General features: G+C 43.1%; 5 protein-coding genes across 5 annotated transcripts in view; 2 read left to right on the top strand and 3 right to left on the bottom strand.

Moving 5' to 3' along the window:
* Nucleotides 1–12,970, top strand: part of si:dkey-11f4.7 (piezo-type mechanosensitive ion channel component 2) — a 39,333-nt gene extending 26,363 nt beyond the window's left edge. The window contains exons 28-56 of the mRNA XM_068751331.1: nucleotides 66–231; nucleotides 1,163–1,406; nucleotides 1,530–1,626; nucleotides 1,956–2,115; nucleotides 2,267–2,356; nucleotides 2,692–2,780; nucleotides 3,001–3,063; nucleotides 3,150–3,262; nucleotides 3,437–3,557; nucleotides 3,676–3,750; nucleotides 3,850–4,016; nucleotides 4,899–5,098; nucleotides 5,193–5,354; nucleotides 5,497–5,817; nucleotides 5,929–6,187; nucleotides 6,260–6,448; nucleotides 6,575–6,770; nucleotides 6,926–7,058; nucleotides 7,278–7,425; nucleotides 7,531–7,745; nucleotides 7,927–8,085; nucleotides 8,271–8,418; nucleotides 10,304–10,492; nucleotides 11,236–11,328; nucleotides 11,433–11,602; nucleotides 11,677–11,793; nucleotides 12,071–12,150; nucleotides 12,408–12,624; nucleotides 12,715–12,970. Of these exons, the coding sequence (XP_068607432.1) occupies nucleotides 66–231; nucleotides 1,163–1,406; nucleotides 1,530–1,626; nucleotides 1,956–2,115; nucleotides 2,267–2,356; nucleotides 2,692–2,780; nucleotides 3,001–3,063; nucleotides 3,150–3,262; nucleotides 3,437–3,557; nucleotides 3,676–3,750; nucleotides 3,850–4,016; nucleotides 4,899–5,098; nucleotides 5,193–5,354; nucleotides 5,497–5,817; nucleotides 5,929–6,187; nucleotides 6,260–6,448; nucleotides 6,575–6,770; nucleotides 6,926–7,058; nucleotides 7,278–7,425; nucleotides 7,531–7,745; nucleotides 7,927–8,085; nucleotides 8,271–8,418; nucleotides 10,304–10,492; nucleotides 11,236–11,328; nucleotides 11,433–11,602; nucleotides 11,677–11,793; nucleotides 12,071–12,150; nucleotides 12,408–12,624; nucleotides 12,715–12,970 (4,637 nt within the window). The remainder of the gene's footprint in view (nucleotides 1–65; nucleotides 232–1,162; nucleotides 1,407–1,529; nucleotides 1,627–1,955; nucleotides 2,116–2,266; nucleotides 2,357–2,691; nucleotides 2,781–3,000; nucleotides 3,064–3,149; nucleotides 3,263–3,436; nucleotides 3,558–3,675; nucleotides 3,751–3,849; nucleotides 4,017–4,898; nucleotides 5,099–5,192; nucleotides 5,355–5,496; nucleotides 5,818–5,928; nucleotides 6,188–6,259; nucleotides 6,449–6,574; nucleotides 6,771–6,925; nucleotides 7,059–7,277; nucleotides 7,426–7,530; nucleotides 7,746–7,926; nucleotides 8,086–8,270; nucleotides 8,419–10,303; nucleotides 10,493–11,235; nucleotides 11,329–11,432; nucleotides 11,603–11,676; nucleotides 11,794–12,070; nucleotides 12,151–12,407; nucleotides 12,625–12,714) is intronic.
* Nucleotides 12,971–13,770: 800 nt separating this feature from the next.
* atp5f1e (ATP synthase F1 subunit epsilon) lies at nucleotides 13,771–14,873 on the bottom strand. Its single transcript, XM_068751089.1, has 3 exons — nucleotides 14,790–14,873; nucleotides 14,328–14,452; nucleotides 13,771–13,957 (listed from the first exon to the last, which is right to left on the bottom strand). Coding segments are annotated over exons 1-3 (159 nt in total). The 5' UTR covers nucleotides 14,822–14,873; the 3' UTR covers nucleotides 13,771–13,955.
* Nucleotides 14,874–15,241: 368 nt separating this feature from the next.
* On the top strand, nucleotides 15,242–18,402 carry LOC137904316 (PRELI domain containing protein 3B-like). Its single transcript, XM_068748483.1, has 6 exons — nucleotides 15,242–15,333; nucleotides 16,211–16,379; nucleotides 17,520–17,609; nucleotides 17,836–17,906; nucleotides 18,070–18,172; nucleotides 18,272–18,402. The coding sequence occupies exons 1-6, from the start codon at nucleotides 15,302–15,304 to the stop codon at nucleotides 18,386–18,388; spliced, it is 582 nt and encodes a 193-aa protein (XP_068604584.1). The 5' UTR covers nucleotides 15,242–15,301; the 3' UTR covers nucleotides 18,389–18,402.
* A 1,488-nt stretch (nucleotides 18,403–19,890) lies between these two features.
* bpifcl (BPI fold containing family C, like) lies at nucleotides 19,891–21,827 on the bottom strand. The gene is given in 10 exon segments (XM_068751311.1): nucleotides 19,891–19,932; nucleotides 20,008–20,099; nucleotides 20,268–20,328; nucleotides 20,441–20,507; nucleotides 20,586–20,711; nucleotides 20,713–20,739; nucleotides 21,228–21,290; nucleotides 21,292–21,342; nucleotides 21,523–21,628; nucleotides 21,728–21,827. Coding segments are annotated over 10 exon segments (735 nt in total).
* Nucleotides 21,828–23,154: 1,327 nt separating this feature from the next.
* slc32a1 (solute carrier family 32 member 1) lies at nucleotides 23,155–25,323 on the bottom strand. Its single transcript, XM_068752053.1, has 2 exons — nucleotides 24,943–25,323; nucleotides 23,155–24,342 (listed from the first exon to the last, which is right to left on the bottom strand). Exons 1-2 carry the CDS (start codon nucleotides 25,321–25,323, stop codon nucleotides 23,155–23,157), a joined length of 1,569 nt encoding a protein of 522 aa, XP_068608154.1.
* Between the last annotated feature and the right edge of the window lie 780 nt (nucleotides 25,324–26,103).

The raw sequence follows: 26,103 nt of genomic DNA, 5'->3' as shown, positions 1-26,103 counted from the left end.
ACAATTCTGACAATTTCTCCTTGTGTCAGATTTGGACTGCTCCCTCCCTCTCCTCCTCTTCGTAGACGACCACCTCCTGCTGCTCTGCACCTCTCTGCAGTGGCAGGTGTTTGAGGAGGAGAACCGAGCAGCGGTGCGCCTGCTGGCCGGTGACAATGTTGAAATCAGCCGCAGTCTGGATCCTTGTTCCTTCAACCAGTTCATACCTGTTAATAATTTCCTTCATTGCAGGTCAGAAATACAAAGTTGCTTTGGTTGCAATTAGAGGTTTTGTTTTTTAACTTTTATTTGATCAAAAACATGAGATCTGCACATGTTGTTGATGGTCTTTCATTTATTTCACCCCCTTCCTAGAACAGAACGTTTCCCTAAGCCTATATTTATGGATCCTAGATAAGGACAGGAAACGTCCCGAAGATAATCCAGCAATTAGTTCACGGCAAAAAATAATATCTGAAATTCAACACTGAATTTGAGAAGAAAGTACCTTCATACCAGTGAAATGATCATTTTACTTTTTAAGAAATCTTATAATACGTTGGTTCCACATTAGGAGGCAGAGAAAAAAAATGGTACCATACCTTCCAACATAAATGTATTATTGTCATAGATTTAAAATCTTGGCACGTGAAGAACAATTTGCAGTGTTAACAACTTCCTGCTGTGTAGGTTGCACTGCAGATGGAGAATAAGGAGTCCATCACACTAGCTTGTGGTTTCTTTGTAGAAGCATTAAAGAGTTGTTTTAGATCTTTGATTCATAATAATTAATGTATGCTGTCTAACTCAGGAAAGCTTTTCTGGTAAAATGAAACTGCTGTCGAAGCACTTATGGACAGATCTCACTTCCATGAAAGAATGGTGCCTCCGTTTATTGGTTTTATTTCAGGCCCTGCTGCCAGACTCCACAGCTATATTATCCTGCTAAAGGTGCTCAATATGTTTTATATCTGGGGGGGGGGGGGGGGGGGGGATTGGCATCAGTCATCATCACTCATGAGCAGTGAATTGAACTTAGAGGAGCTATAGCGATGGCTGATCGGGTTGGAAGTTGAAATGGTCTATCGATTCAAAAAAGTAAAGTAAAGTTATAGTACAAATGTTTTAGTACAATTCTGCCTTTTCAGACAGTACTTTGCTTTTCTTTCTTCCTGGTCCTCAGGAGCTACCTGGACATGGTGAAGGTGTTTGTTTTCAGCTATTTCTTCTGGCTGGTTCTGTGCCTCATCTTTATCACTGGCACTACGCGGATCAGCATCTTCTGTCTGGGCTACCTGGTGGCCTGTTTCTACTTCATGCTGTTTGGAGGCAGTGTTTTGATGCAGCCGGTCAGATACATCTTGAGGTTGTGGGACTGGCTCATCGGATATACCTGCTTTGTGATCACCATGAAAAACCTGCTGTCTGTGAGTTACCGTGCAGGAAAGCATCCCTTAAAAGCATCCCGGACTCATTTACCACACCTTCGTCCGGCTGCATACCTTTAATTGAGCTCTTATTTCTAGTGATTCTGTGTGTTTCATGATCAGCTTGGATCTTGTGCTCATCTGGACAGCCTGATAAAGAACAGCTGCTGGTTGATTCAGGCGTTCAGCATGTTCTGCACCATCAAAGGCTACGACATCCGTAAGTTTCTGTAACAGGCGAATGTGAATCTTCGCCTCGATTAACTCTTGTGTTTGTTTGGAACTTAAAAAGTAGCATCTTTAAATTAAAAATATATAGAAATAGCTAGTGTTTGAAATGTGTAATAATGTTTGTTTTACATGAAACATTGCCACCATCCTATAATATATAGCTTTAACGTGTTAAAGGAAATAATAATAATCTTCTGAAACGGTTGCTTGTAGCTCCTGTAAGTTTGAGCTACAAAAAAAAGTCACATTTTGATTTGATACGAATATTAGAAATAAGCTCAGTGTCTCTGTGAACTAACGCACTAATGTGCCACTTAGCTGCCCCTGATGATGAGTGTGAGCTGCCGGCGAGCGAAGCCGGCATCGTCTGGGACGCCATCTGCTTCACTGTCCTCCTGGTACAGAGGAGAGTCTTCCTCAGCTACTACTTCCTGTACGTGGTGTCTGACCTCAGGTCTTCTAAGATATTGGCCTCCAGGTAATAGAAACATTTAAACGAGTTTCATTTTGTCATCTTTGTCCAATAATTTAACAAGACACCCCAAACAAATAAAAGCACAATCAGCCTCGCTAAAATTATTGACGGGTTCGAGTCGTGCTCCTTTTTTGTATCTCGCTTCATCTCAAAGGGGAGCGGAACTGTTTGAGGCCAAAGTGAAGAAGCTGATAGCGGCCAGACTGGAGATGGAAGAGAAATCTGTGGAGACGCTGAAGAAACAGTAAGACTCAATGTAGTGTCGGCTTTATCAATAAATCTGACTGATGCTCAATGAATCCAGGTTCCAACAGGCTCAGACTCGGCCCTTCACCTTATGGATGCTAATGATTCCCGGGGAGTCTTATTGTTGTGGAGGTTTTGCTCCAACAGGATCATAAATATCTGGACTTTCTACCAGTCATTTAGAACTGAAGAAGCCTCTTGGATGAGAGGAGAGACGTCTTCAAACGTGAACAAGTCCAGTTGCTCTTTGTGATTTGCCACAAGCTGGATGACTGAGAACCTGCACCGACAGACAGCACTGAGTTGACCTGTAGTTCCACCTTCTCTATGTAGGATGGACAAAATCAAGTCGAAACAGAGGAGTCGGCCTGCAGCTGCAGCGAAACCGAAACTTCCTGCTGACCAGGAGCGGATGAATCCTGGTAACTCAAAGTCAATCCGTTGTTTTTTTGTTGTTGTTTCCTTTCTGTTTTTATTGTGTTGAAACCACAAACTATTCAATATCAATGGGTCAAAGACAAACTCATTCATGCCAGTTTTCTACTGTTCACTTTTCCTAAAGATCTATGCTTGCAAATGTGTGTTTTTTAATCCAAAGGGAGATAAGCAAATATAAAGAATAAGTAAAGACTTCTTTTCCAGCTGATGAGAAGGCAAAGAAAGATGCAGGAAAATGGTGGAAGCCTTGGGTGTCTCAGCCCGGAGGTGAGCAGAAACAGCCGAGCGTCTCGCTCAGTAGCTCATCGGAACAAGAGGGTGGTGACGTTTTGCTCTCCTCTCTCTGCATGCAGTGGAAAACAACTGCGGCTACCACTTGTTTGAGAGCGACAGCGAGGAGGAAGAAGAGGAAGTTGTCGAGAAGAAGGAAGAGGAGGCACCGACGAAGAAGAAATCTGCTTTCCAGGTGGGAGCTTGAAAAAAAGAGAAGTGTTGGAAGGGGGAAAAAAAACATGACAAGCAATGAATGAAAGATGAAGCTTTAACTTTCAAAGATCACACTCCCTCCCGCTAAAGGAACGCTGACTGAACGATCCCTCCATGTTGTGGCATCAGTTGATGTGTTTCTGATGTGTCTCAGTTAGCATACAATGCCTGGGTCACCAGCTCTAAGAGGGCTCTAAAGGACCTGAAGAAGGAGAAGAAGAAAATCCAGAAAGAGGAGACTAAGAGGGCAAAAAGAGAGCTGCAGAGACAGCAGGGTGAGTAGAGCGGTAGCTCACCCCCGGCTGACCCGCGTCGCTTTCAGCCCCTCTGTGATGGTCATGAATTCAGCATCGATCATGGCAGTCCTTACAGACAAGCCTGTCTTTGTTCCAGGCATTGATAGAACCGACTCTAGTGAGGATGAACTTGATGACAGCACCATTATGGACGAGGGAGAGGAGGATAAAGGTAACAAATACAAGTGATTTCTGTTTGCTGTTGTCGATTCAGTGTCTCATACAGACACAGTCGATGTCGCTCACTTGTGCACTTGTCTTCTTCTGACAGAAAACATTCTGCAGCGCTTCCTCAACAGCTTGAAGTTCTTCATCGTGTTTGTCCAGGCTCTGGTTGATGATCTGACGAGGGCTCTGAACGCCTTCTGCAAAGACAACTTGGACATTTCTAACGTGCTTTGCTTTGAGCGAGCGCTACTCAGCCAGCAGCAAAAGAAGGTGAGGGGGAATCTTTTCCAGATTGCAGCTTCAAGATGAGACACAACATTGATCTAAAATGTTAATTGCATTTTTATGTCAGGTAAATATGTCGAACTTCACTACTGTTGTTCTCGTGTCCTTGTGTTTCAGTCTGACAGTCTGAGTTTAAATAATAAATTGTATAAAAATGAGATAATATGCATATATACACATGAAATCTCAACCTTTTCACATGGCAAAGTAAATGCAGCATTCAACATTCAACAATAGGAGGATGAGCACTAAGCCTCACATCTTCCTCACACATGGACTTCATTTTGGTTTAAAAATACAGATTATTTGATAATTAACTGCACAGCAAGCAACTTTGAATTTATGCTGCTTTAAGTTGTCATATTTCTATATTACAGTCGTGCCTTTTCTGTTTAAATCTGTCAATGTTTTTGTCCCAATATTTGCAAATATTGAAAATACATTGAGCATATAAAATTTAAAAAGCAATTATGATTTCTATTCCATCTGACTAAATATTTATTTGAAACGTGTGCGCCACAAAAATCATTTGAACGCATTTTGAGCATTTTAATTTATAATGTAATCGTACAGCTGTAACAGACATGAACATGAAACAGAGGTGATCCATGAAGAGACAATATATTTATAAAAAAATCAAAAGTGTGATAGAAAAAAAAATAGACAAGGATCTGCAGGAAAGTGAAAAGAGTAAACTTACATCTCACGCTGTGTCACAGTTCAATGCCTGCGTCCTTTGAAGGCTGCATCTGAATGCAGAGGCATGACATTGTCTCACTTCAATGACTCCTTCATGTACTCCCCATATAAACGTTCTGTGGGTCTGTTTCACGATCGTGGATGTGGGCTTCCTGTCTGACTGTACAGGGCAAAGAGGTGAGCCAGGAGAGCGTGAAGCACTTCTATGAAAACTGGATGTCCCGTCAAAACACACTTTCATCACAAGACAACTTGGACGAGGCTCCACCTACACCCTCCTCTCCTCTTGCCATACCGTCCTCCCACCATGCCTATGCCAGACTGAAGAGTCAAGCCTCCAAATTGTCCTGGGGCAGCAGCGTTTCCAGGTGGTTTGCTCTTGCATTTCTCCCTTCCTGTTGGGACGTGATGTTAACTTATAGAGCGTGTTTGCTCTTCTGATCTCTCTCCTCCACACTTTAGCTGTATGACGGACGAGACGATGCTCATCTCCCGACAGCCGACCCAGGAGCAGCTGGAGCAGCCTCCTGCTGTGCCGCCTGCTGCCGACCAGCTCAGGCGGAGGCTCGTGAGATCAGTCAATATCGACCTGAACTCCGCAGAGACAGAGGATCTTTCACCAAGGTAAGAGAGTTGCTTGTGACGATCTATAAAAGAGATCACACACAGATTGGCTATTGAATTGTTCCGACCATTCTATGTGTGCCACGTGGATCTTTTTGACGTCATGATGTTAAAATATCTTTGATTCCTTTTGTCTCAAAAGCTGTGAAGATGGTGCGACTCATCAGGAGGAGCAAGCGCAGGAAGAGGGTGAGGAGGAGGGGGAGGATGGGGAGAGTGAGAGAGGAGGAGAAGAGGAGGCAGAGGAAGAGGAGCAACAAGAGAATGCGTGTGAGGGGGAGAGGGAAGAGCTGAATGAGAAATCAGAGCAGAGAGAAGAAGATGAATGCGGTGATTACCCAGAATGCACCTCATTCAGCCTCAAGGAGAGCGATGGAGAGAAAAGCTTTGACCTCCCAGAAACTCCCAGACCTCTGAGCCAGGAAACACGGAACCTCACTGCCAGTGAGCTGCTCCTCAACAAGTCAGTGGACACAACAATTACTTTCCAAAATACTTTAAAAAAAAAAACTTTATGACTCACTCGCTACTTTTCATTTTATGTCCCTTCTTCCCCTCCCATTTCATTCCATAGCATGTTTGAAAATGAGGAGATCGAAGAGTCTGACAAGTTCTTTGTGACGTTGCCGAGGCCTCTGAAGCTGGCGTTTGCCCTCTATCACACCATGGTGTCCAAATCAGAGATGCTGTGCTACTTTGTCATCATACTCAACCACATAGTGTCAGCTTCATTCCTGTCCCTCATCCTGCCCATCCTCATCTTCCTCTGGGCCATGCTGTCTGTACCCCGGCCAAGCAAACGCTTTTGGATGACGGCCATCATCTACACTGAGGTGAGTTAGTTCATTGTTCATTCATTGTTTTGGCTGTTCCATAACCCGAATCGCTTGTGTTTTGTCCCTTAGCTGAATGTTGTGGTGAAGTACTTCTTCCAGTTCGGGTTCTTCCCCTGGACCACCACTGCCTACCGAGGCATAAACGCCGATCGGCCCTTTGCTCTGCCCAACATCATCGGGGTGGAGAAGAAAGATGGCTACGTCCTCTTCGACCTCATTCAGCTGCTCGCTCTGTTCTTCCACCGGTCGATTCTCAAGGTAACCATGAAGAAGGGAATCTGCTCATTCATGCCTGCTGCTGCTGCTGTGTGTGCGTCTCTCCGGGAGCCACGAGCACGCCGGGCTCTGATTGTTAACTCTCCGTTTGTCTCCGTGGCTGCACAGTGTCACGGACTGTGGGACAGCAAGGAGGTTGAGATGCCGGACTTTTTCAAGAAGATGAAGCGGAAGGTGGAGAAGAAGAAGATGGCAGGAGGAGATAAAATGAGCAGCAGAGAGAGGCTGCAGCGCCGGCTGAAGCTACTCCCTCTCCACGCCTCCACCGCCTCCTTATTCCGTAGACAAAAGGCGGACTGCAATGGTCAGCATTCAGAAAAACTTGAGATATGATATTAAGCTACTTCTCTTTCCCCTCCCCCCCCCTGATAGTTATTGCAAGACACTTAATCAGCATTTATCACTGACATTTCTCCATTTGGTTTTAAATCTTTTCTTTTCTTTTCTTTTTTATTGGAGAGGCGAAGTCCAAGAAGCAGCATCGCAAGAAGTTGAGACAACAACAAAGCAAGGCTCCGCTGACCAAGAAGCAGAAGCTCAGACAGCAGATCCGAGAGAGGATGCTGCAGATCAAAGCCGCCATCATAGGAGTGTACGTCGTTTGGGCAACGTTTAATATCATGGCAGAATTACTGTGTACATACACTGTGTGTTTACATTTAAACAGCTGACTGCGCTACCTTTTGACTAAAACATTTAGCATTGTAATGTTGACGGCCACAGACGAACCTCATGGCATATTATTAGTTAGAGATTTGGTGATGAGCTTGGAAAGTGTTTTCTGACACGTACATTTTCTTTTTTGCGACAGCGCCCTTCACATTTTCATCCCCATAAGGCAGTTTTTCTATGACATCATCCACCCAGAGTACAGCCCTGTCTGTGACGTCTATGCCCTCATGTTTCTCATCGATGTCGTCAACTTTATTGTCACTATCTACGGATACTGGGCTTTTGGGGTGAGACTTTACATCTGATCAAAACCGTGAATATACCCAATGAAAATGCAGCGTTATGTTATCTAATGTGAGAAAACAACAAGGATGACCTCTGTCTCTCTGCAGAAATATTCTGCAGTGACTGACATCGCAGAGTCTCTGTCAGAAGACCAGGTTCCAGAGGCCTTCCTGGTAATGCTACTCATCCAGTTCGGCACCATGATAGTGGACCGGGCCCTCTACCTGAAGAAGTCCTTGCTGGGAAAGTGTGTCTTCCAGGTGGTGCTGGTGTTTGGCATACACTTCTGGATGTTCTTCATCCTCCCTGGGGTCACAGAAAGGTCATCAACTGACTAGCTTTATTATGGCTGAAATGAAGATGTTAAAAGACCGATCTGATCAAAACTCTAAATCCAGTTCTTCAAGCCTCTGCTGGAAGAATTTAACTTTCCCTAAAGTGAAAATCGACAATAGGAAAGATGTACAAACTAAAATGAAATGAAATCACTTTGTGCTCCACAGGAGATTCAACAGGAACCCTGTTGCTCAGCTCTGGTACTTTGTGAAGTGCGTCTACTTCGGCCTCTCAGCTTACCAGATTAAATGTGGCTACCCAAACCGGATCCTGGGCAACTTCCTCACCAAGAACTTCAACTTCCTGAACCTCTTCCTCTTCCAAGGGTAAAACCTGGCATCGTCAATTGAATAAAAAAACACACACACAAATACGTCCAGCATGCAGTTGTACCTTCATTGAATGGGACTGTGAAGCATTAAAACATCAAACATGCTACTAAAGCGTCATGCATTCTATGAGGAACCGCCGTGATTTGTTTTCCCTCCTTTCTTCTTGTTTCCCACTTCAGGTTTCGTTTAGTTCCATTCCTGACAGAGTTGAGGGCGGTGATGGACTGGGTTTGGACCGACACCACTCTATCCATCTCCAATTGGATTTGTGTTGAAGACATCTATGCTAACATATTTATACTAAAGTGTTGGCGGGAGGCTGAGAAGGTAATTGAATGCATCGTGCTCACTCTGCTTAATACCGTTCCATGCTGCACATACTAGTTAGTTTACAGAATCAGAAGCCAATTAACCCAGGCCTTTAAAATGCCCATACAATCTGTATCTGAGTTTCAAAACCTTCTTATAATATTCATCCAAATTCTCGCTCCCTGACTTTTCAACAACTAATTTATGAATTACTATACTTCTATTAATTGTGAATAGAAGAAGAATCCTTTATTGTCAATGCATGAAACACACAATGAAATTGCATTTATACGCTATGATAGGTCCCTCGAGAACATTCCACATCATGGTCAGCATGCCTGGAGGTAGACTTGAGCCAGTGACCCTTTGGTAATTTTTTGTGGCCCCTGAGAGCTGTGTGCAGACATTTGAATAAGTTTGATTATTGATCGATGGAGTGGTGTGGTTTTCTTAACCTGATCAATTGAAATGATTTATGTTATAATAACAGCAATAATCTATCCATATATTTTTACAACTATACTATATAGTTATATACTATACTATAATTGAATATGCAATGTTTGTAACTTAAGTAGTGAACTGATCACATGGAAAAATTCAGCAACACGGCAATAACAATAGCAACACGCTGCAGTCAGGAAATTAATAATCTGCTGGCGGTGACTATTGAATGTTATTTGAACTTTTAAATTTTTTCCAGCATGTGCTGACATTTTGACCCCGGTGACATAGGGCGCTCAGGATCAGCACTGGACAGCTCCATAGGTACATATGGAGCTGTCCAGTGCTGAGCCTGAAAGTGACGTCTTTTCCGGGACATTGACTCTGGGAATTTTCTTTATCTTGCCCACTTCGGTTTGTTTTTTTTGGTTTGCATGTCCATGACAAGACAAGGTGGTGGCTTTTTGGTTTTGCTTTGATTTTGTATCGATTATCTTTGTTCCTGCATGATGATTGCATTTGAATGGAACTTTTCCACATTATTAGATGTGTTAATTTATTCCCATCACAAACTTTGGTCCATACTTATGATTTTTCTCATTTGCAGTATGGCTTTATCTCTAACAATTTGTAAGTTACAACCTATTAAAAAAGTGATATTTACAGTATTTACAGTATTATAATTACTGTAAATAAATAAATAAAAAGTTATTTAACAGCATGTTAAGGAGTAGTTACATTTATTTTACATTAAATGACATTACATTTAGTTACATTTTTTACTGTGTTATGGTTTACATTTGGCCTTTGGAGGGTAAACATAAGGCTAATGTGGCCCTTGATGAGTTTGACACTCCTGCCCTCGACCAACAAGCCACTGAATATTAATGGCATGTAAAACATTATTTGGTTACGGCTATCAAAACTTTATTTTTATTTAACATTAAGGGTCAGACAAGCAGATGAGCTTTTTGTAAGCAAATTAATAACTAGAAAAGCACTTGGAGAGCACAGACCTCCGCCAATCAGCTCATTCCCTTCGTAATTGGATTTACACCGTCCACATCGTGATCTGGATCATCACCAATAGGTTCTAAATAGTTCATGGTACCTTTATACACCAAAAATGAAAAATAAAAGGGAATCGGAGTTGATGTGTATTTTTAACAGATTTTTTAATCCATAAATCCATCCATGAAAAAAACCTCCAGATTATTTTTGTATCCAGACAGGTATCCAGATTACTCTCAAAATGTTATGGGTCTAAGTTAAACCAAGACCCATCTTCCGATTTCTTTTCATCAAGATCCGTCCATATGTTTTTCTGTAATCCTGCTAACAGACACAGACAAATGCTGTAAAAAAGAAAACACACACAACCTCCTGATGGAGGTAATCTGTCCTGCACAGTAGAGGACTACTTATGAGAACTACATCAATGCAACTGTAATTCTTTCAGAAATACCCCCACCCTCCAGGACAGAAGAAGAACAAGGTGGTGAAATATGGGATGGGAGGGTTCCTCATCTTTGCTCTCATCAGCATCATCTGGTTCCCGCTCCTCTTCATGTCCCTCATCCAGTCGGCAGCAGGAGTGACCAATCAGCCACTGGATGTCTCCATCCAGCTCAGCATTGCAGGATATGAGGTCAGGAGTTGAATGATTAAATGATAACATATGATCAATGAGGACTCATCAATTACATTGCCTACTCCCAGCAGCAGGAATCATACTTACTGTTGTAACGAGCTAAATTGGCTGACAAGCAATCAGAATCGTATGTTATTTAATGTTCTGCGCTGGAAGATAGGACTCCTGAGGGTTGTCGAGGCTGTCCTGAGGCTCAGCAGGACTGTGAGCTAAATGCTAACAGCAACATTATAACACAATGCAAATGTTTAGCAAGTGGTGCTTCTTACCATCCTCGTTTCCAGTGTCTGAATGCTAACGTGTGCCGGCTACAATTAAAAAAGTGAACAAAGTGATATTTTGACTTGATCGAGACGTTAGATTCAAAAGTCAGGTAATCACCGTGCAGATGGGCACTTGAGTGATTTTCATACATGTGGAGTTATTTTGTGTCATGATCACTGCGACTGAACAACCAATCGTCCATCCAGGGTTTCTGCTCGATGTGACTTAAACATTAGCAGATCACCAAAGTCAGCCGGAATCGTCCTGTGACAGTTCAGTTTTGTGACAGTTCCTCCTGTGCTAGCGGATATTTCAATCTGAAACCAAGGAGATGCCTGGTCTTTATGATCAATACATAATCGTTCAAAGTTTTGCTTCTAATTTTGCAACTCGGGTATGAGATCGGGTGATTTCATTTCATCTTGGAGTGCTCATGCGCATTTTACTGTTGAGTGTCTGATTGTGTGTTTTCACAGCCTCTGTTCACCATGAGTGCACAGGAGCAGAATCTGTTTCTGTATACACAAAGTGGATTCAATCGACTCACCAAAATCTATGCGACTCATCTAGTAGGTCTCTTTTGATTTTAGCAGGCATTTAAACATTATTGGAGGACAACAGGCAAAGTAATCCGCTACCCCCCCCCCCCCCCCCCTTTCCTGTTCTTTCACAGGGTGGAATGCAGTTCATAATGAACTATGAGGTCGAAGACATTGTCGTTGCTAAGATAAAGAGTGATTCCAGCCTGCTGTGGAGCATCAGCCCGGCGAGTCGGGAGGCCATGATACTGGAGCTCAGCAACTCTTCTCACATATACATGACCTTACGCTGGACACTGCTCAGGTCTGTGTGTTTGTCTGTTTACGCTCTGCGTTTGTGAGTGCAATCACTGAACGCTCGCCTCCTTCCTCTCCCAGGAATGCTTCCATATCTCTGAATGCAGAGACGGTGGGAGAGCACACCGTCAAGTTTGAGGACAAAGCCTTGAGGGAAGACATAGTCTGCATGCTCAAAGGCAACAGCAGTAAAGCTATGTGAGTCAGCACAACACGGCACAGCAGGCTGGTGTTCACTGCGTTGATCTAGGACTGTTTGTCTGCAGGTGAACCGCTGTTCCTTTACTTGCTACAGACGTTCATGCCGTAGAGCAGCTGAATTAACGAGCCAGTAATGGCTTTAACTAATGCAAAAGTTAAGAAATTATGTAGGATCACATGAAAATGAGTTGACATTGTGCACGTCATCAACTACCGTAATTCCATTGTTTATTTGAGCACGGAATGCAGTAACTTTTGTTATTCTGTCCTGTAGAATCATTAATTCTCTGCTGCCGAAGTACATCAGGGGTCCAAAAGGACCAGAGTCCAAGATGGCAACCAGGATGAATGTCGGTCAGTTACCGTTTACTGTACATTGGCCATACATTTTTGTGTGAGTGTGTTTAAATTACAACAATGTCTACAGGAATGTTTTTTTTCCACAACGTGAGTTCATTTATATCCTTTTGTATGTCACTGGGCCTCACTTGGTTGTGCATCAGCGAGTTCACAGGGCTACAGATTTAACCATCAATGTGATTGATCAGCTCAACACTGATCTTTTTCTGTGAAACATGCAGTTTAAATGAACCCGAGCACATCTTCCTCAGACAATCCGGACCGCCCAAGCCTGGCTTTCTTCAGACCGATGTCGATCAGACTTCAACAGATCAAAGGGTCAGCGGAGGGAGAGCCAGACCAGTGGTGGGTGGTGGAGGAGTGCCCCCCAGCTCCCACCTCATCCGACCAAAAATGCAAGAGCATAGAAATAGTGGTGTTCAATGATAAAGTCAGCCCCTCCAGTCTCGGGTTTCTGGCTGGACACGGGTAGGTAGCGAGACATCTCACCGGCATTTTGTGGTTTATTAAAGCGCTGATTCATCTTTACTCCACTGCCCACCCTTCTCTTCGCCACAGCATCGTAGGCCTGTACATGTCAGTCGTGCTCGTAATCGGAAAGTTCGTCAGAGAGTTCTTCAACGGGATCTCCAGGTCCATCATGTTTGAGGAGCTGCCCTGTGTGGACCGCGTCCTCAAGCTCTGCTCAGACATTTTCGTGGTGCGGGAGACGGGAGAGATGGAGCTGGAGGAAACGCTATTTGAGAAGCTCATCTTCCTCTACCGATCGCCGGAGACCATGATCAAGATGACCAGAGAGAAGAAAAACAGCTAAGGTCCGGAGCAACGTGACCTGCTTGCACAGAATATTGAGAGTAGATCCACCATCTGCGTCCACAGGGAACTCCAAATGGACATAGTGCAAATACATTTTAATTTACTAGACAATTAAATCGTCTTTTAGTGCAATTGCAAATTTAGTTTTTGTCAAACAGAGCTGCAGGGAGACGCTGAATAATGCTCCAGCTGCAATCAGAAAGCCCGCTTATCTGCCTGAGCAGAATTTTGTATTTCCCCCCCCCCCCCAACTCTTCTACTCTTGGCCTTCAGCCTTCTTGAAAACACAATTCAGTAAAAGGTTTTCCAATAGCAGATCAGTTCGTACATAAAATTGAATTAGTATTACATTTGTTCACACTTAGCAACACACTTTTAATGATTTTAGACTGGCATTATTCTATGCAAAATTCATCCTTCCAAATGCTAAATATAAGCAACAATAAATCCAGTCATTGAGAAAAGACTAAACTCAACAATCAACTTGTCCGCACTCCGTCAGTTTCTGACGGTTACTTGCAGCTTGACTTTTTCAGCCACTGGAACATGCATGCACTTTTAATAAGTTAAGGTTTTTACTGATATCTTACTACACTGATATGGGATACTGAGAAATAAACTTCAAGCTATTCATAGACCCATAAATCAACACACACACACACACCTGTAAGTACTAGGTTTCTGTATACTACTGCATCAATTCATTTATAACAAAATAAAAATGATTACAAACAAATGTTGAAGTGTCTCATTCTGAATTAGATTTTCCCCCAAAACACAAACATGCAAGGAAACAAATTCTGCTTCAGAAATCCACCTTTAATACAATTCTAATTACAAATAAAAGACAAAGCATTTCATCCATGTTCCCAGCCTTCTACAAGTCATCGTGATGTCATTCATCTTTATCCATCCGCCTTCTCCACGGTGGAGGATGGCACTCCACCGCTTAAAGAAAAGCTCAACTGCATTGTGTACTCATATCCTAAAGGAAAAGACAAAGCAGAGGGACAGAAGCATTACTAAAAATGGATTCTCCATTTCTAGACGAGAAAGACGAGGCACGTTTAATAGAAGACATGGAAGTGGAAAAACTACAACAACCATAAAGCTCATGGTCCAACCTACTGGAACAAAACAACATTCAGAAAACCCAGACAGCCAACAAATGTAAGTGCACGGAGGCATTTGGGTGACCTCAACAGAAGACAATCAATAACTAATCATACCAATAGCATGCATCACCCCCATCTTGCGATCGCACCCTGTTACGTCCCCCCACCTTTAAACAGGGACATGCATTCGTCCATATGCTGTTTTAGGTCATGTTTATTTATAACATTTGATCAACTTACATGCTGCTGCTTTGGGCTTGTGGACCTTCACGTTGGCTTCTGCGACCCGAACAGCTTCGGTTTTGAACTGCGGCTTCAACGCGGCCCGCACTGCGTTAGCGCAGACAGAGGAGAAGCGGATGTAGCTGCGAAGAGGGCACGCTACATGTTAGCCGCATGAAAAAGGACAAGCAAGAGGCCAACTGAGCGGAAGAGCCACAAGCAGAGCTGTGTCTCCGCTAAACAGTTAATTATCCGCTATACAGAATAAATCACACATGGACGGTTTAGCGCCTGCGAGGCGAAGCTAGCGCTCAGTAATGACAGTCAACTATGGCGAGCAGCTAGCCGACGCACCACGGGGATACATGAACTGTACAACAACAACGGCTTTGTGAAAATATAAAGTTGTACTTAAGAATTCTTGCTAAACTAATATTCGTAACTTAATAAGTAAATGCACCTATTAAATTCAGAGTTTACCTTAGGCCAGCCTGTCTCCAGTATGCGACCATCTTGCTTGCGATTTCAAGGGCAGGTCGGATATGCGCGTGATGACGTAATTGAACATACGGAGGTCATTCATTCATCCAATGAGAGCAGTGCTTGGTCAATTCCTTATCCAATGAGAGCAGTGCTTGGTTAATTCCTTATCCAATGAGGACAGGGCTTGTTTATGATTGACCGCTTTGACGACACGCCTCCTTCGCAACTAATTGTGTTTGATCGTAATTTCCTCAGAATTGGAAGAACAATAGTCCACTTGACTTTGAACCTTTAATGAGAAAAGGTCAATAATTCATTAAAAAGCATGGATTGGCCTGGAAGACATTGGTTATAATACAATTTATGGTGCGAACGCCAGAGTGTATTGCCTGATTCTGCCAACAGGGGCTGCGCTTCCATTTCAGGTGTCTCCTTCGATCCTCCCGACCGACTCGGTCACGCTGTCATTAGTAGCCGGCTCCTGAGCCCTGTCAATACAGCCGAATAAAATGAAGATCTGGGCATCAGAGCACATTTTCAAGTAAGATTGTTTTTGTCCGTGATGTTTTGTGAAGACATGTTTATTAAATAATTGGTTTGCGTTCATTAAATAAGGTTTTATATATAGATTCCCACAAGGGGCAAACCTGCTAGCTTGTTTAGCGGCTAAGTCTGCACGGCTAGTAAACCTAAATGTATCTTGTTGACATTGGAATAAATACAACGTTTAGTAAATGTTTAATGATAATCAACACGTATTGAAATATGTTTTAGGCAAGTTGCGTTAGCTAAAGCTAGCTGAATTATACCAGGTTATACAATTTGCCGTTAGCCTTAAGCTAGTTCCAATAGTAGTTTTCTGGTGATAAACAGGAGTAATGTTAAGTACACTCTATTCGTTCCTTGGCTCTCCAGCAGCCTGACTGATCCCGACCAAAGCTATTGAAATGTAATTTAGATTCTATACTAGAGTTAAATGTTGGTAACATCAGATTTGAACAAGGGAAATTGGAGAAGACTATTTTGCCACTTTTCAAAGTCGTTCGGGTCAAATCATTTTTTCCATTCCTTTTTTTATGTGCTTATGATGCAAGTCATGGTTCTTTTCGATCAAGTGGTGTTTGCAGGTAATTTGGTTTGGGAAGATTTGCCCTAAGCCTGTTAAGTGATGTTATTCTCTGAATTTGCCCAGCGCATTTAGCCAACTTCTACTGTGGCCTGTATCGATGCAGTCATCTTTTGTGATTACTTGGATTTTCAAAATGTTTTCACATTGGTGGGTTGTTAGTTCAGGAATTCCATATGTAGAAAATAATCCGGGCGCTAACATCGTCACATTAATTACGATGGAAGCCCGGGCCGACATTGACATTTTAACATGCCAGACTGTTGAGTGAGTGAGAACTATTTTGAAACAGCCATCCATGGGAGACGGTGACGAAGGCAGCGATGCAGAAGTACCCAAACCCAATGAATCCCAGTGTGTTTGGTGTGGATGTTCTGCAGAGAAGTGTGGACACACAGGGGCGGTTACACAGTGCCAGACTACTCAGCACCGAGTGGGGACTTCCTGCCATAGCCAAGGCTGTAAGTGAGAAGATAAGTTTTATAAACAATGATCTTTGATCATTTCGTGTGTTTAACATTTATGAAATGAAATGCCTTTCCTGCAAAGTTTATGAGAGCTAATAGTGAGAAAAAGCTAATTGATCAGCTTCCATCTGTACAGGAAGTTGCATCCGGTGTGATCGGATCCCGTTTTAATAAAATATCCAGTCAACATATTTAGCCAGCAGCATCACCGATGGCAGCAATTTGACTCTAATCAGATTTTATTCTCGGCAATATCGGCTATCTGTAATCTTGAATGTTTTTATGATTTAAGGTTCCATATTACTGTAATATGTGGTGGGAATTTATGTCAAGCCAGTATTCCCATCCAATTGTATTATTTAATTGTAGTAAAAAAAAACTAAATTTAATGATTGATATTAATATTGGGCGGCACAGTGGTGTAGTGGTTAGCGCTGTCGCCTCAGCAAGAAGGTACTGTGTTCGAATCCTATCTGTGCGGCGTTTGCATGTATGTTCTCTAGGGCTGCAGCTATCGATTATTTAAGTAATCGATTAATTAATTTGAGTAAACGGATAAAAATACATTAAAGTGTTTCAGAATATTTTGAAGACGTGTAAACAAACAAATGTTAATGTTTGCAATAATATTTATTTTGAACTGCACGCTCATTGGGATTAAGATTTAACTTTAATTTCACAAGAGCATTCAATGTAAATTAAAATGTATCGAATACCTGAGTGAAGCCTCGCACTGTATAAAAGATAAATCTATAGATAAAATGTAATTATACAAGTCCAGAATACTTTCTTTGTCGAGTATGGCAGTGCATTAACAAACGACCATTGACAACAAAACTAGCAAGCATCAAACTATGAATTAAAAACTGTCTTTACATTTTAACATGTACTATAATGTTGTTTGTGGGATGTATGATTATTCTACCTCTTTCATATTCGTTACAATGACAGAGCAAACATTGCACCGCATTCTCTGTTTTCTTTTTTTAGCTTTAACTTTGGACAGTTTCTGTCGTTTTTGTTGGACTCCTTCCTCCATTTCTCCTTCATTACCGTTCTTTTCGCCATCATTATCCATGCTCCCCAGTTTAAAAAGTTTTTAAAGAAGCCCAATTTTATGCCCTTGTCCTTTAGATCATTGGGGCAGCGAGAACGTGCACTTACGTTCAGGAGCATTCAGTCGTGGACCCCAAAGAGAAGACCTTTGAGTTAAAGTCTACAAATGTGAGTAACACTGACACGGATCGCTACCGTGTACAATCAAGATAAAAGCCAGTTTTTCTTGACTGACGGGAGTGCAAGAATTTATTTAGGCATGTGAAGCAGGAAGCAAGTTGACATTTCTTCAGTCAGCCTTTTCTCTGCTTCCAGTGTATAGATGAGTGTGGGCATCCTTTGTGCTTATAGAGTATAGAAAAAAGAAATTCTTCCTTGTATTTTACTCATCCAGCTCTCCTTCACGAACCTGGTGTCTGTTGACGAGAAGCTGACGTACAAGCCGCATCCGCAGGATCCTGACAAGTAAATAACAACATTTCCTAGACAAATCTGATTTCTATTATATTTGTTATTTGATATTTGGTGGCTGAAAAGTTGAGTGGCTTTCATCAAAGTATTCTAAAATGGATACAAGACCAGATATTGCTTCCTGTTTGACCCTCCCTTCATGACCGTGTGTGTGCAGGACTGTGCTGACACAGGAGGCTTTGATCAGTGTGAAAGGCGTCAGTCTGAGCAGCTACCTCGAGAGTCTCATGGCTGGAACGATCTCTGCCAACGCCGGCAAGGTGACGCAGCTTTTATTGTCTCCCAGCAAACCCTGGGTGTCTTCAGTTCGACTACACATGTAGTCCCGCGCGGGTTTTAACACGTCACGTCTGCCTCAGGGTCGCGAGGCGATGGAGTGGGTCATCAGGCGATTGAACGCAGAGATCGAGGAGTTGGCGGCAACTGCTTGTGGAACCATACTTGCTCCCGTGGCAGCAGCAGTGGCTGACAAATGATCCCAGCCCGTCCAGCTGCTTCATGCACTGTCATGAACCAATAGTCCCCCCGCCAGCACAGCCTGATGACCACAGCTCCATCCTTTGGTCCTCCATATGATGGCGACGTCATAAGAACTCTGTTTGCACCTCCTCAGATGAGTTTCAGGCTTGTTGTGGGAGGGCACTGCCGAGTTGGGTTTAACTACACTTGAAGCTCGCAGAATGTTGTCTTGTGAGTTTAAAGCTCTTGAAAGAAGAAGAAAGAAAATCACATTGTGCCTCCACATCACCTCATAAGTAGACTATTTTGTCTTTTCCCCTTTGTCATCTCTTTAATGTTCTCCTTTGGTTATTTCCAAATTCTTAAATCTAGTACTGCATCGCTTCCCTGCACCTTTTTCTAGCTTTGTATGACAAAACGAAAACCCTCCAGGGTAAAGAGGCTAATGATAATGTATGAAAGTAAAAGGAACGCTGAAGCTCCATTTATTCCCCACCGTCCTGCTAGACACTGACACTAGAAGTCTACTTTTGATTGGTTGGTGCGCTGAAGATGCCAGCATGGTGTCCTGTTCTGTGGACAAATGTCCTGAAGTCTCTCTTGTTATTTTCTCTCACTGATGTTGCGGTCTAGTATTACTTTATAACCGTATCCATACTTGAATGTTTAACTTATTTTTAACATGCACTGATTTTCAAATATTGTGTCAGGAAGTTTCATTGCTGCAAAATGAGCTCATGAGAAATGATCAACATGTTTGCAGTCAAATGTTTAATGTACTAAACATCCATCAGTGTTGTAGGACAACAACAGGGATCACGAAGCATGCCAACGCTCGCGCTGTACTTCATAGATGGTATAATTAATGGTGTATTGCTGAATGTTGTTTTAAAAAGTTACCTGTTGTGTTTTATTTATTTTCCCATTAATAGATTCTCAGGTTCTACAAAGTTGACCTCGATTGGTTTCCCTGATTTTCTTCTTTCATTGAAGCCACATTAAGATGAAGGAACTGTTGTAACAATCTGAATTTACATTAAATGAGTTTGTGGTGTGATTACAGCAGTTTTAGTGTTTCCTGCTCAGCCTGTCTAGGTTTAACAGATGCTCCTTGGATGTGTTGCACCGTCTTTAGTCTAGTACTAATGGTGTGTTTGTCTTTTCTGCATCTGCTTCCCATTCTCGTCATTAATGTAGAGGGTCACTGTCCAGTCTCCTCCCAGAATCTCTCTTTTTCATGTATTAAATGTGTTTTTGTCTTTTTTTCTTCTACGGGGAACATTTTAGGACTGGTCTCATATCCCAAGAATGTGGACATTTAACAAAAGCTAAAACGTGTGCTTGAATGTTTTAAAATAAAATAAATTTTAACTTCTGATGTGTGTTCCTCATTGACTTCAACAGAGGTCACCTCCAGATATCGCCGGCGTTTTTCCGTAAGACAACCCGAAAGTTTCTGGACGGATCTTGATGAAATTTTCAGAAAATGTTGGGAATGTGTCTTTGTCATTTGAAGGCTCTATCGGTCAGCAACATCTGGGTTTCTGAAGAGATGGAAGAACTGCCAGAGATGATGTGGCCAGTTGTCAGGGGGAATGAAACACTACAAGAAAGTACTTTTATGTGTTTTGCTTACCTTAAATCCCAGATTCAGATGTGAAGCGCTGATATCAAGTAAGCCGGTGAGAGGGAGCTCAAGGGTAACATATTCATCCACATCAAAAGAAACTAACCGGAGTAGAAATAATAGGTCAACTCATGAATCTGTTTATATATTAAATTGTTGACTGATGTTTTAAATTAGACTTAACCTAAAGACACTTTTGTCCTGTGCAGCTGCTATCAATTGGTAAATGCCATTTTGTCACAGGGTCCCTGAGGAGAGTGCTTCGATACCGTTCATGGCCTCCAGGTGGTGTTCCAGGTTTACAATGAATTCCTTCGCTCCAGGGCAGATCTGTGATGAAAGCAGTTCTTGACTACAGTATTTTTCATCTGAACATTATCTGACGATCATATCGACCAAGCCTCCATATGTACATGTGTTGAAGATGGAGGGAAACACTCACTTGGTCCTCTAGTTCACTCCTGATTTGCTCTTTGTAATTGTCAACAACACGTTGGAAGATCCAACCACTGACAAATGAAAATGCAAGCCGTATATGTTGACATTTTCTCAGGACTTGATCCTTTTCCCCCTTGTTTCTAATTTACGTGATTCCTCCTTCAATCCGTACATCCACATCTTCAACATTTGCATTACAGCTGACAATGGTGATGGACAAATGTCCATCAGCACCTTTCCCCAACTTCAATACGGAGGTCCCATCCACACCAAATAGCCACGTCGAATGATCCTGTGGTCTGTCTAGATCAGCAAACAAAGTCAGGACATGTTGGATATTCAGAAAACCCTCTGCAGTAAGGATTATACAAACATGGCATCATACATATGTGCTATAAATAAAGTAATAGGGCAACAACATATATATTTAACTTGTTTAAATTGACTCCATTTCATTTACGACAACATGAAGGCAGAACTTCGTCGTAACTTAAAGGCTTAAATAATTATATTTGAAGTGTATTGATGTGCCAAAAAACAATGACCTTCCACATAAAACAAAACTAGCACTGGAGACTCACTTCCTTTTATAAATGACCTCAGACAAGCAAACTTTTAAACAGCTGCACTGAATGTAATCTAATTTCACTTCCTCCTGCATGTACCTTTGGATTTCAAAATTTCAAATAGAAGTGTGTACCTTGAATTAATTTATGTATAATTACTCTTTCAGAACGCTTATGGTAATTGTTTTTGTTATAACAGAGTTTACATGTATAGAGAAGACTCACGTTAAAAAGTACTGTGTCATCCATGTTCCAGTTATTGCAAGGTTGAGATGGAATTCTTGAATCCTCATGGAACTGAACAGACAGCTCTGGAAAGTCGCACTTTGTTATTGTGACGCTCGTGTGCACGAGAGCAAAGAGAGGAATGTAAATAAAGATCTGAGTTATGGGAAGAGGTTTAATGAACTAAATCAAAAGAATGCTCAAATTCAGTCATGCACAGCCAAATCCTTCTCTGTGAGCATGGCTACCATGACACATTACCCTGTTAGCATGTACTGCTACCCTGAACCATTACCCTGTTAGTGTGTAGTCCAAGATACCAAAGATGCAGATTAGGATTTCAGCGCTGAGCATAATTAGCCTCAACTTATCTCGAACCCAACCTGCACCTACATGCTTTCCTGAAGAGCACACACAAAGTTTGATCAGTAGAAAAAAAATCATTTTCCCCCCCTGCTTAAAAAGCGGTGAAGTGAATTTCACATCACACATGGCCTCACCGTACTGAAGTCCTTTGTTGGTCAGAATGATTTGTACAGCAGGATTTTCTCTGCAGGTAAAAGAGAGGAGCATCCGCATGATTGTCAAAGATGGAAGCATTTTTTCCTCGGCAGCCTTCAAAAACATTTTACTCGCAAAAAACGTGATCAATGATATTGTTGTCTTACCTGAAGCACAGCAGAATTGAGTGTATTTGCCTTGAACGTTGCTGAACTTTGTTGGACAATGGCACCGTGTTCACAGAACACAGCTTTTATTTACTGAGAAGTGAAACATTAAGGTAAGAAAGTGAAAATTCTCCTGTTTGTTGAACAGCGGCAGCTTTAATACGTTCTGTGATCCATCAGCCAGACTCAAAAGCTGTAATGCTCGTTCTGTTTCTTCTCTCAATTCATATTTGTAGCTCCATGGAGGTGCCTGGTTTCATCATGCTGCAAGCTGTTTTTCCAGGCCTCTGCAACCTTAAAATAAATGCTTAACTTGTCAGATGCCGCTTCATATCATCTGACACACAATATTAGGTCCCTTGCCAAAAGAAAATGGTCTGAAAGCTTATTTTATTTCAAGAAAGAAGAACCCCAGCAGAAAAAAGCTAAGAGGAAGTATAATAAGGGACTTTCCAGTCATTCCATCTACATTTGAAAGAAACATTAGAATCAGCCATAAAGTATTTGATTTATTTGTCTCTTAATTCAACAAATATTCTTTGTCTCACACACCTTCATTTAAATCACAATTAACAAGTTTAATATCAGACATTTTTTCATGTAACACAATTAGGACCAACTTGCTTGCACTTTGAGTTCACGTCATCAAGAATGACACGTTAGATACCAAGAAACAAATGAACCAACAACTACTGTAGCATAGGATTGAAAATAAGACACAAAACAAAAACAAACCGGAAAAACCTCTTTCAGCAATTGGCCTACACAGAAGTTAGTCAAGGTTTATTAATCAAACAGTGATGGGTGTCTCGTTTTCTTTTTTTCTGAAGTGGGATTACCGATATATCTACAAACATATTCACTGCATTGTTTTCACATATTTCATCCCCCAGATACAAACACGTACACACTCACAGTTATACCCATGGCAGATCATTTCACTGGATCTCTGACAACGCTGCATGAAGACTGATATCTGGACGAGCTCAACAGCCCCATGTTTTATCACCTCCGTCCAGGTGGAGGTTGGATCCTCTGAAATAGCAAACGTTACGCTCTGATTGTAGAATTAACTGTTACGCATTATCACGAAGGCAAAAATAAAAAGATGTACAGTTCACACAAATAATCATCCTCATGAGTTTAGCTGTCAAATGGTGTCCACGATGCATTGATAAGGTTAGTGCCATGGCAACCTGGGGGGGGGGGGGGGGGCATTTAAGGACATTGTCCTTCAGCAAAGGTCATCTCTGAAGAGCTCAGTCTTGGATATTGTACTTGAACGCCTCTATGAGACCTTCAATTGAGTGGATGAAGCCAGATATGGCGCATATGCCTCCAATAACAAAAATGGCAACGTCAAAGAAGACGTGGTGCCACAGGAGATTCCTCCACTGGAGTTTAAGGTGGAAGAGGCTTGGCAAGAGGAAACACAGACCAGCACCGGTGAGGCTCCCAGTTAAACCCATAAGGAGTGCAAAATGTGGGACAAAGACAGCCATAAGCAGGGTGAAGACGACCAGACCAATCCGAAGAGCCAGACCCCACGATTTCAACTGTCCTCCGGGGCCGTAGCAGTTCGGGAAGAGCGCTCTCCCGCCATCCTGAAACAAGGACTTCTCCAACACCTCGACTGCAGCAAAGAACGGCAGCGGGTAAGAAAGCAACGCTTTGGACACGAGGAAGATGTTCACCACGGCCCGGATGCCGTAAGGCAGGTTATCCGTGATGACCTCTTTGGTAGCATCCGCCCAAGTCAAGTAGGCCACCAGGGCAAAGAGGCCCTTGACGATGCAGGCTGCGATGTGAGACCACTCCATCATGCAGTGGAACTCACTGGGCCGCTGCATGTTGCCTTCCAGGGAGGGGAGGAAGATCTGGGACGTGTAGCTGAAGACGATGATACCGATCGAAATTGGGAATTTCTTTACATCGATATAAAACTTGACCTTCTCCCACGCCCACTCGCGAGCCCTGGAGAGGCAGTAGGCGACCACCAGCACGTTGATGACGATGTGCGCCAGAGTGCAGAGCAAGCTGAACTTGGACACGGCCTTGAGGTTCTTCAGGAACGCGCAAGGCAGCAGCGCGACGGTGGCCACCACCGACCAGGCCTTCTGGGAGACGGGGAACCCCGGGAAACTGTTGTACATCAAGTTGCCGCTGACCACGACGTAAAGAATACACGTCATGACCAGTTCAATGATCTGGGCCACGTTCACCACGTGCCCGCCCAGAGATGGGAAGCGGGGCGCGCAGCAGGCGTTGGCGATGTCAACGTAGGAGTCCCTGACGCGCACCTTGACGCCGTCCTCGTTGTCCTCGTACAGACACGCGATGAGGATTTTGCCGGTGTAACAGCAAACCACCGCGGCGAAGATGATGAGGAAGAGGCCGAGGTAGCCGCCGTGGAGGATGGCGTAGGGCAGGCCGAGGACGAACATGCCCTGCAGCGGACAGAGGAGCGCAGTGACAGGCCGAGCAGCCGCGCAGGCGCGTCTCCCAAATAATTTGGGAATTAAATTAGATTGCGTTTTGATTGGTTTTTTTCCTTCTTACGTTTTTCTCAGCTGTTTCATTTCCGATACTCTACAACGGATTGTTCTCTAATTCCCCTCGCTCATTAATATATATATATATATATGTATATATATATATATACTTCACTTGCACAGGCTTTGGGTTAAATTAAACATTGAATTAAAACAACACAAAATAATTTGTATTCATTCGATTTCAACTTCAATTGGATTGCGACGCTGATAAGCGCAGGACGCCATTCAGTCTCCGGACTATCAAAATCCAGCAGGCCCGGCCTGCATCCCCGCTGATTAAAGGCTTTGAATAAATAAATGTAGGGCCCATTGTTACCATGGAAGCACTCAGATCCCTCCAATTTATTTATATGCCCTTTAATACATTTTAAAAAACCTCAACATAATTTCTTTCCCCTTTATAAATCGCATCCACAGTTTTTTTCTCTTTAAATCTAAAAACGTGAACATTTTCAAGGTGAACTTTTGTCCGATAATCCATGCAGCCTATACCTGAATAGCGTTGGTGACGTTCCAGCCAGCCTCCCAGGTGGTGATCTTTGGCTTGTCCTCCTCCAGCGACCCCCCCGTCTTCAGGGTCGAGGGCCTCCGGCCGGCGCCGTCTCTCTGGTAGTGGCTGTCTCCCCCCGGCTCCCCCTCTCCGCTCACTCGCCCCCCTTCCTCCTCTCCCTGAAGGACATCCATTGGCATCCCGTGCCTGTAGTCATAATCCAAGTCGTCGCACTCAGCGAAGCCCAGACCCTCCTCGTCCGTGGCGGCCTGGAAGCCCAGCCGGGCGAACACCCCGCTGACCTTGGCCTGGGATTTGTTGGACACCGTGTGCGCCACGTTGGTCAGCTTGTTGGTCAGCTTGTGTCGTATGAGGTGAGCCATTTTATCCGGGGGAAAAAAGATACCTTGTTCTATAAGAAAGAATTTCAGCGTGTAAAAATGCTCTGAGACTAACACTGGAAACTCATCCCTGTTGTCTGTTCGATGACGTCACGCTGGAGGAAGCTCGTCGAGAGCGAAAACGTTCTGCACCTAAACCTTTAACAATCCGCTTTCCACGAGTTTCTCATCCATGTTACTGTCCCTGAAACACCCGCTGGCATCCGCAACAACGAAGAAACGCTCCGAAGCAGAGACAAGAACCAAACTGTGTCCAAAATGTCAATTTAGCAGTTTCTTCAAAGCGTTTTTATCAATTGGCGGTCCTGTTGGGAAAGAGTGCGAGCCCTGGAATCAGGCTGCATCACCCAGAAAGAGAGAGAGAGGGAGGGAGAGAGAGAGAGAGAGAGAAATAGAGAGAGAGCGAGAGCGCGCACAAGGGAGAGAGAGCAAGGGAGCGAGATAGAGAAATAGAGAGAGAGAGCAAGGGAGAGAGAGAGAGAGAGAGAGGGGGGGAGGGAGAGCAAATGAGAGCAAGGGAGAGAGAGAGAGGGAGCAAGGGAGAGAGAGAGAAAGAGAGAGAGAGAGGGAGAGAGACCGCAGAACAGACACTGGGGAGAGATGTGCTTGCCTGGATAAATCACGCTTGTGTGTGTGTGAGAGGATAAAGAGATCCGGACGGCCTCTCAGCCTTTGATCAAAGGGTCTCCGGCTGAAATGCGCACTAATCAATAATAATTCCCTATGATTCATCTGATAAAAATAAAGGGTGCTGAAGTGAAA

Source organism: Brachionichthys hirsutus, chromosome 2, assembly GCF_040956055.1.
Source record: "Brachionichthys hirsutus isolate HB-005 chromosome 2, CSIRO-AGI_Bhir_v1, whole genome shotgun sequence".
Taxonomy (NCBI): Eukaryota; Metazoa; Chordata; class Actinopteri; order Lophiiformes; family Brachionichthyidae; genus Brachionichthys; species Brachionichthys hirsutus.
Note: the sequence above shows the minus strand (reverse complement) of the source record. Positions and strands in the feature narration are given on the sequence as shown.

What these genes read in the sequence shown, in the direction of transcription:
- LOC137904316 (XM_068748483.1), top strand. Translation starts at nt 15,302, where the DNA reads ATGAAGATCTGGGCATCAGAGCACATTTTCAA. An exon ending in TTCCTGCCATAGCCAAGGCT is followed by an intron (nt 16,380 to 17,519) that starts GTAAGTGAGAAG and finishes CTTGTCCTTTAG; the next exon opens with ATCATTGGGGCAGCGAGAAC. An exon ending in CATCCGCAGGATCCTGACAA is followed by an intron (nt 17,907 to 18,069) that starts GTAAATAACAAC and finishes GTGTGTGTGCAG; the next exon opens with GACTGTGCTGACACAGGAGG.
- slc32a1 (XM_068752053.1), bottom strand. Translation starts at nt 25,323, where the DNA reads ATGGCTCACCTCATACGACACAAGCTGACCAACAAGCTGACCAACGTG. An exon ending in ACGTCACCAACGCTATTCAG is followed by an intron (nt 24,343 to 24,942) that starts GTATAGGCTGCA and finishes TGTCCGCTGCAG; the next exon opens with GGCATGTTCGTCCTCGGCCT.
- atp5f1e (XM_068751089.1), bottom strand. Translation starts at nt 14,821, where the DNA reads ATGGTCGCATACTGGAGACAGGCTGGCCTAAG. An exon ending in TGGAGACAGGCTGGCCTAAG is followed by an intron (nt 14,453 to 14,789) that starts GTAAACTCTGAA and finishes CCCTCTTCGCAG; the next exon opens with CTACATCCGCTTCTCCTCTG.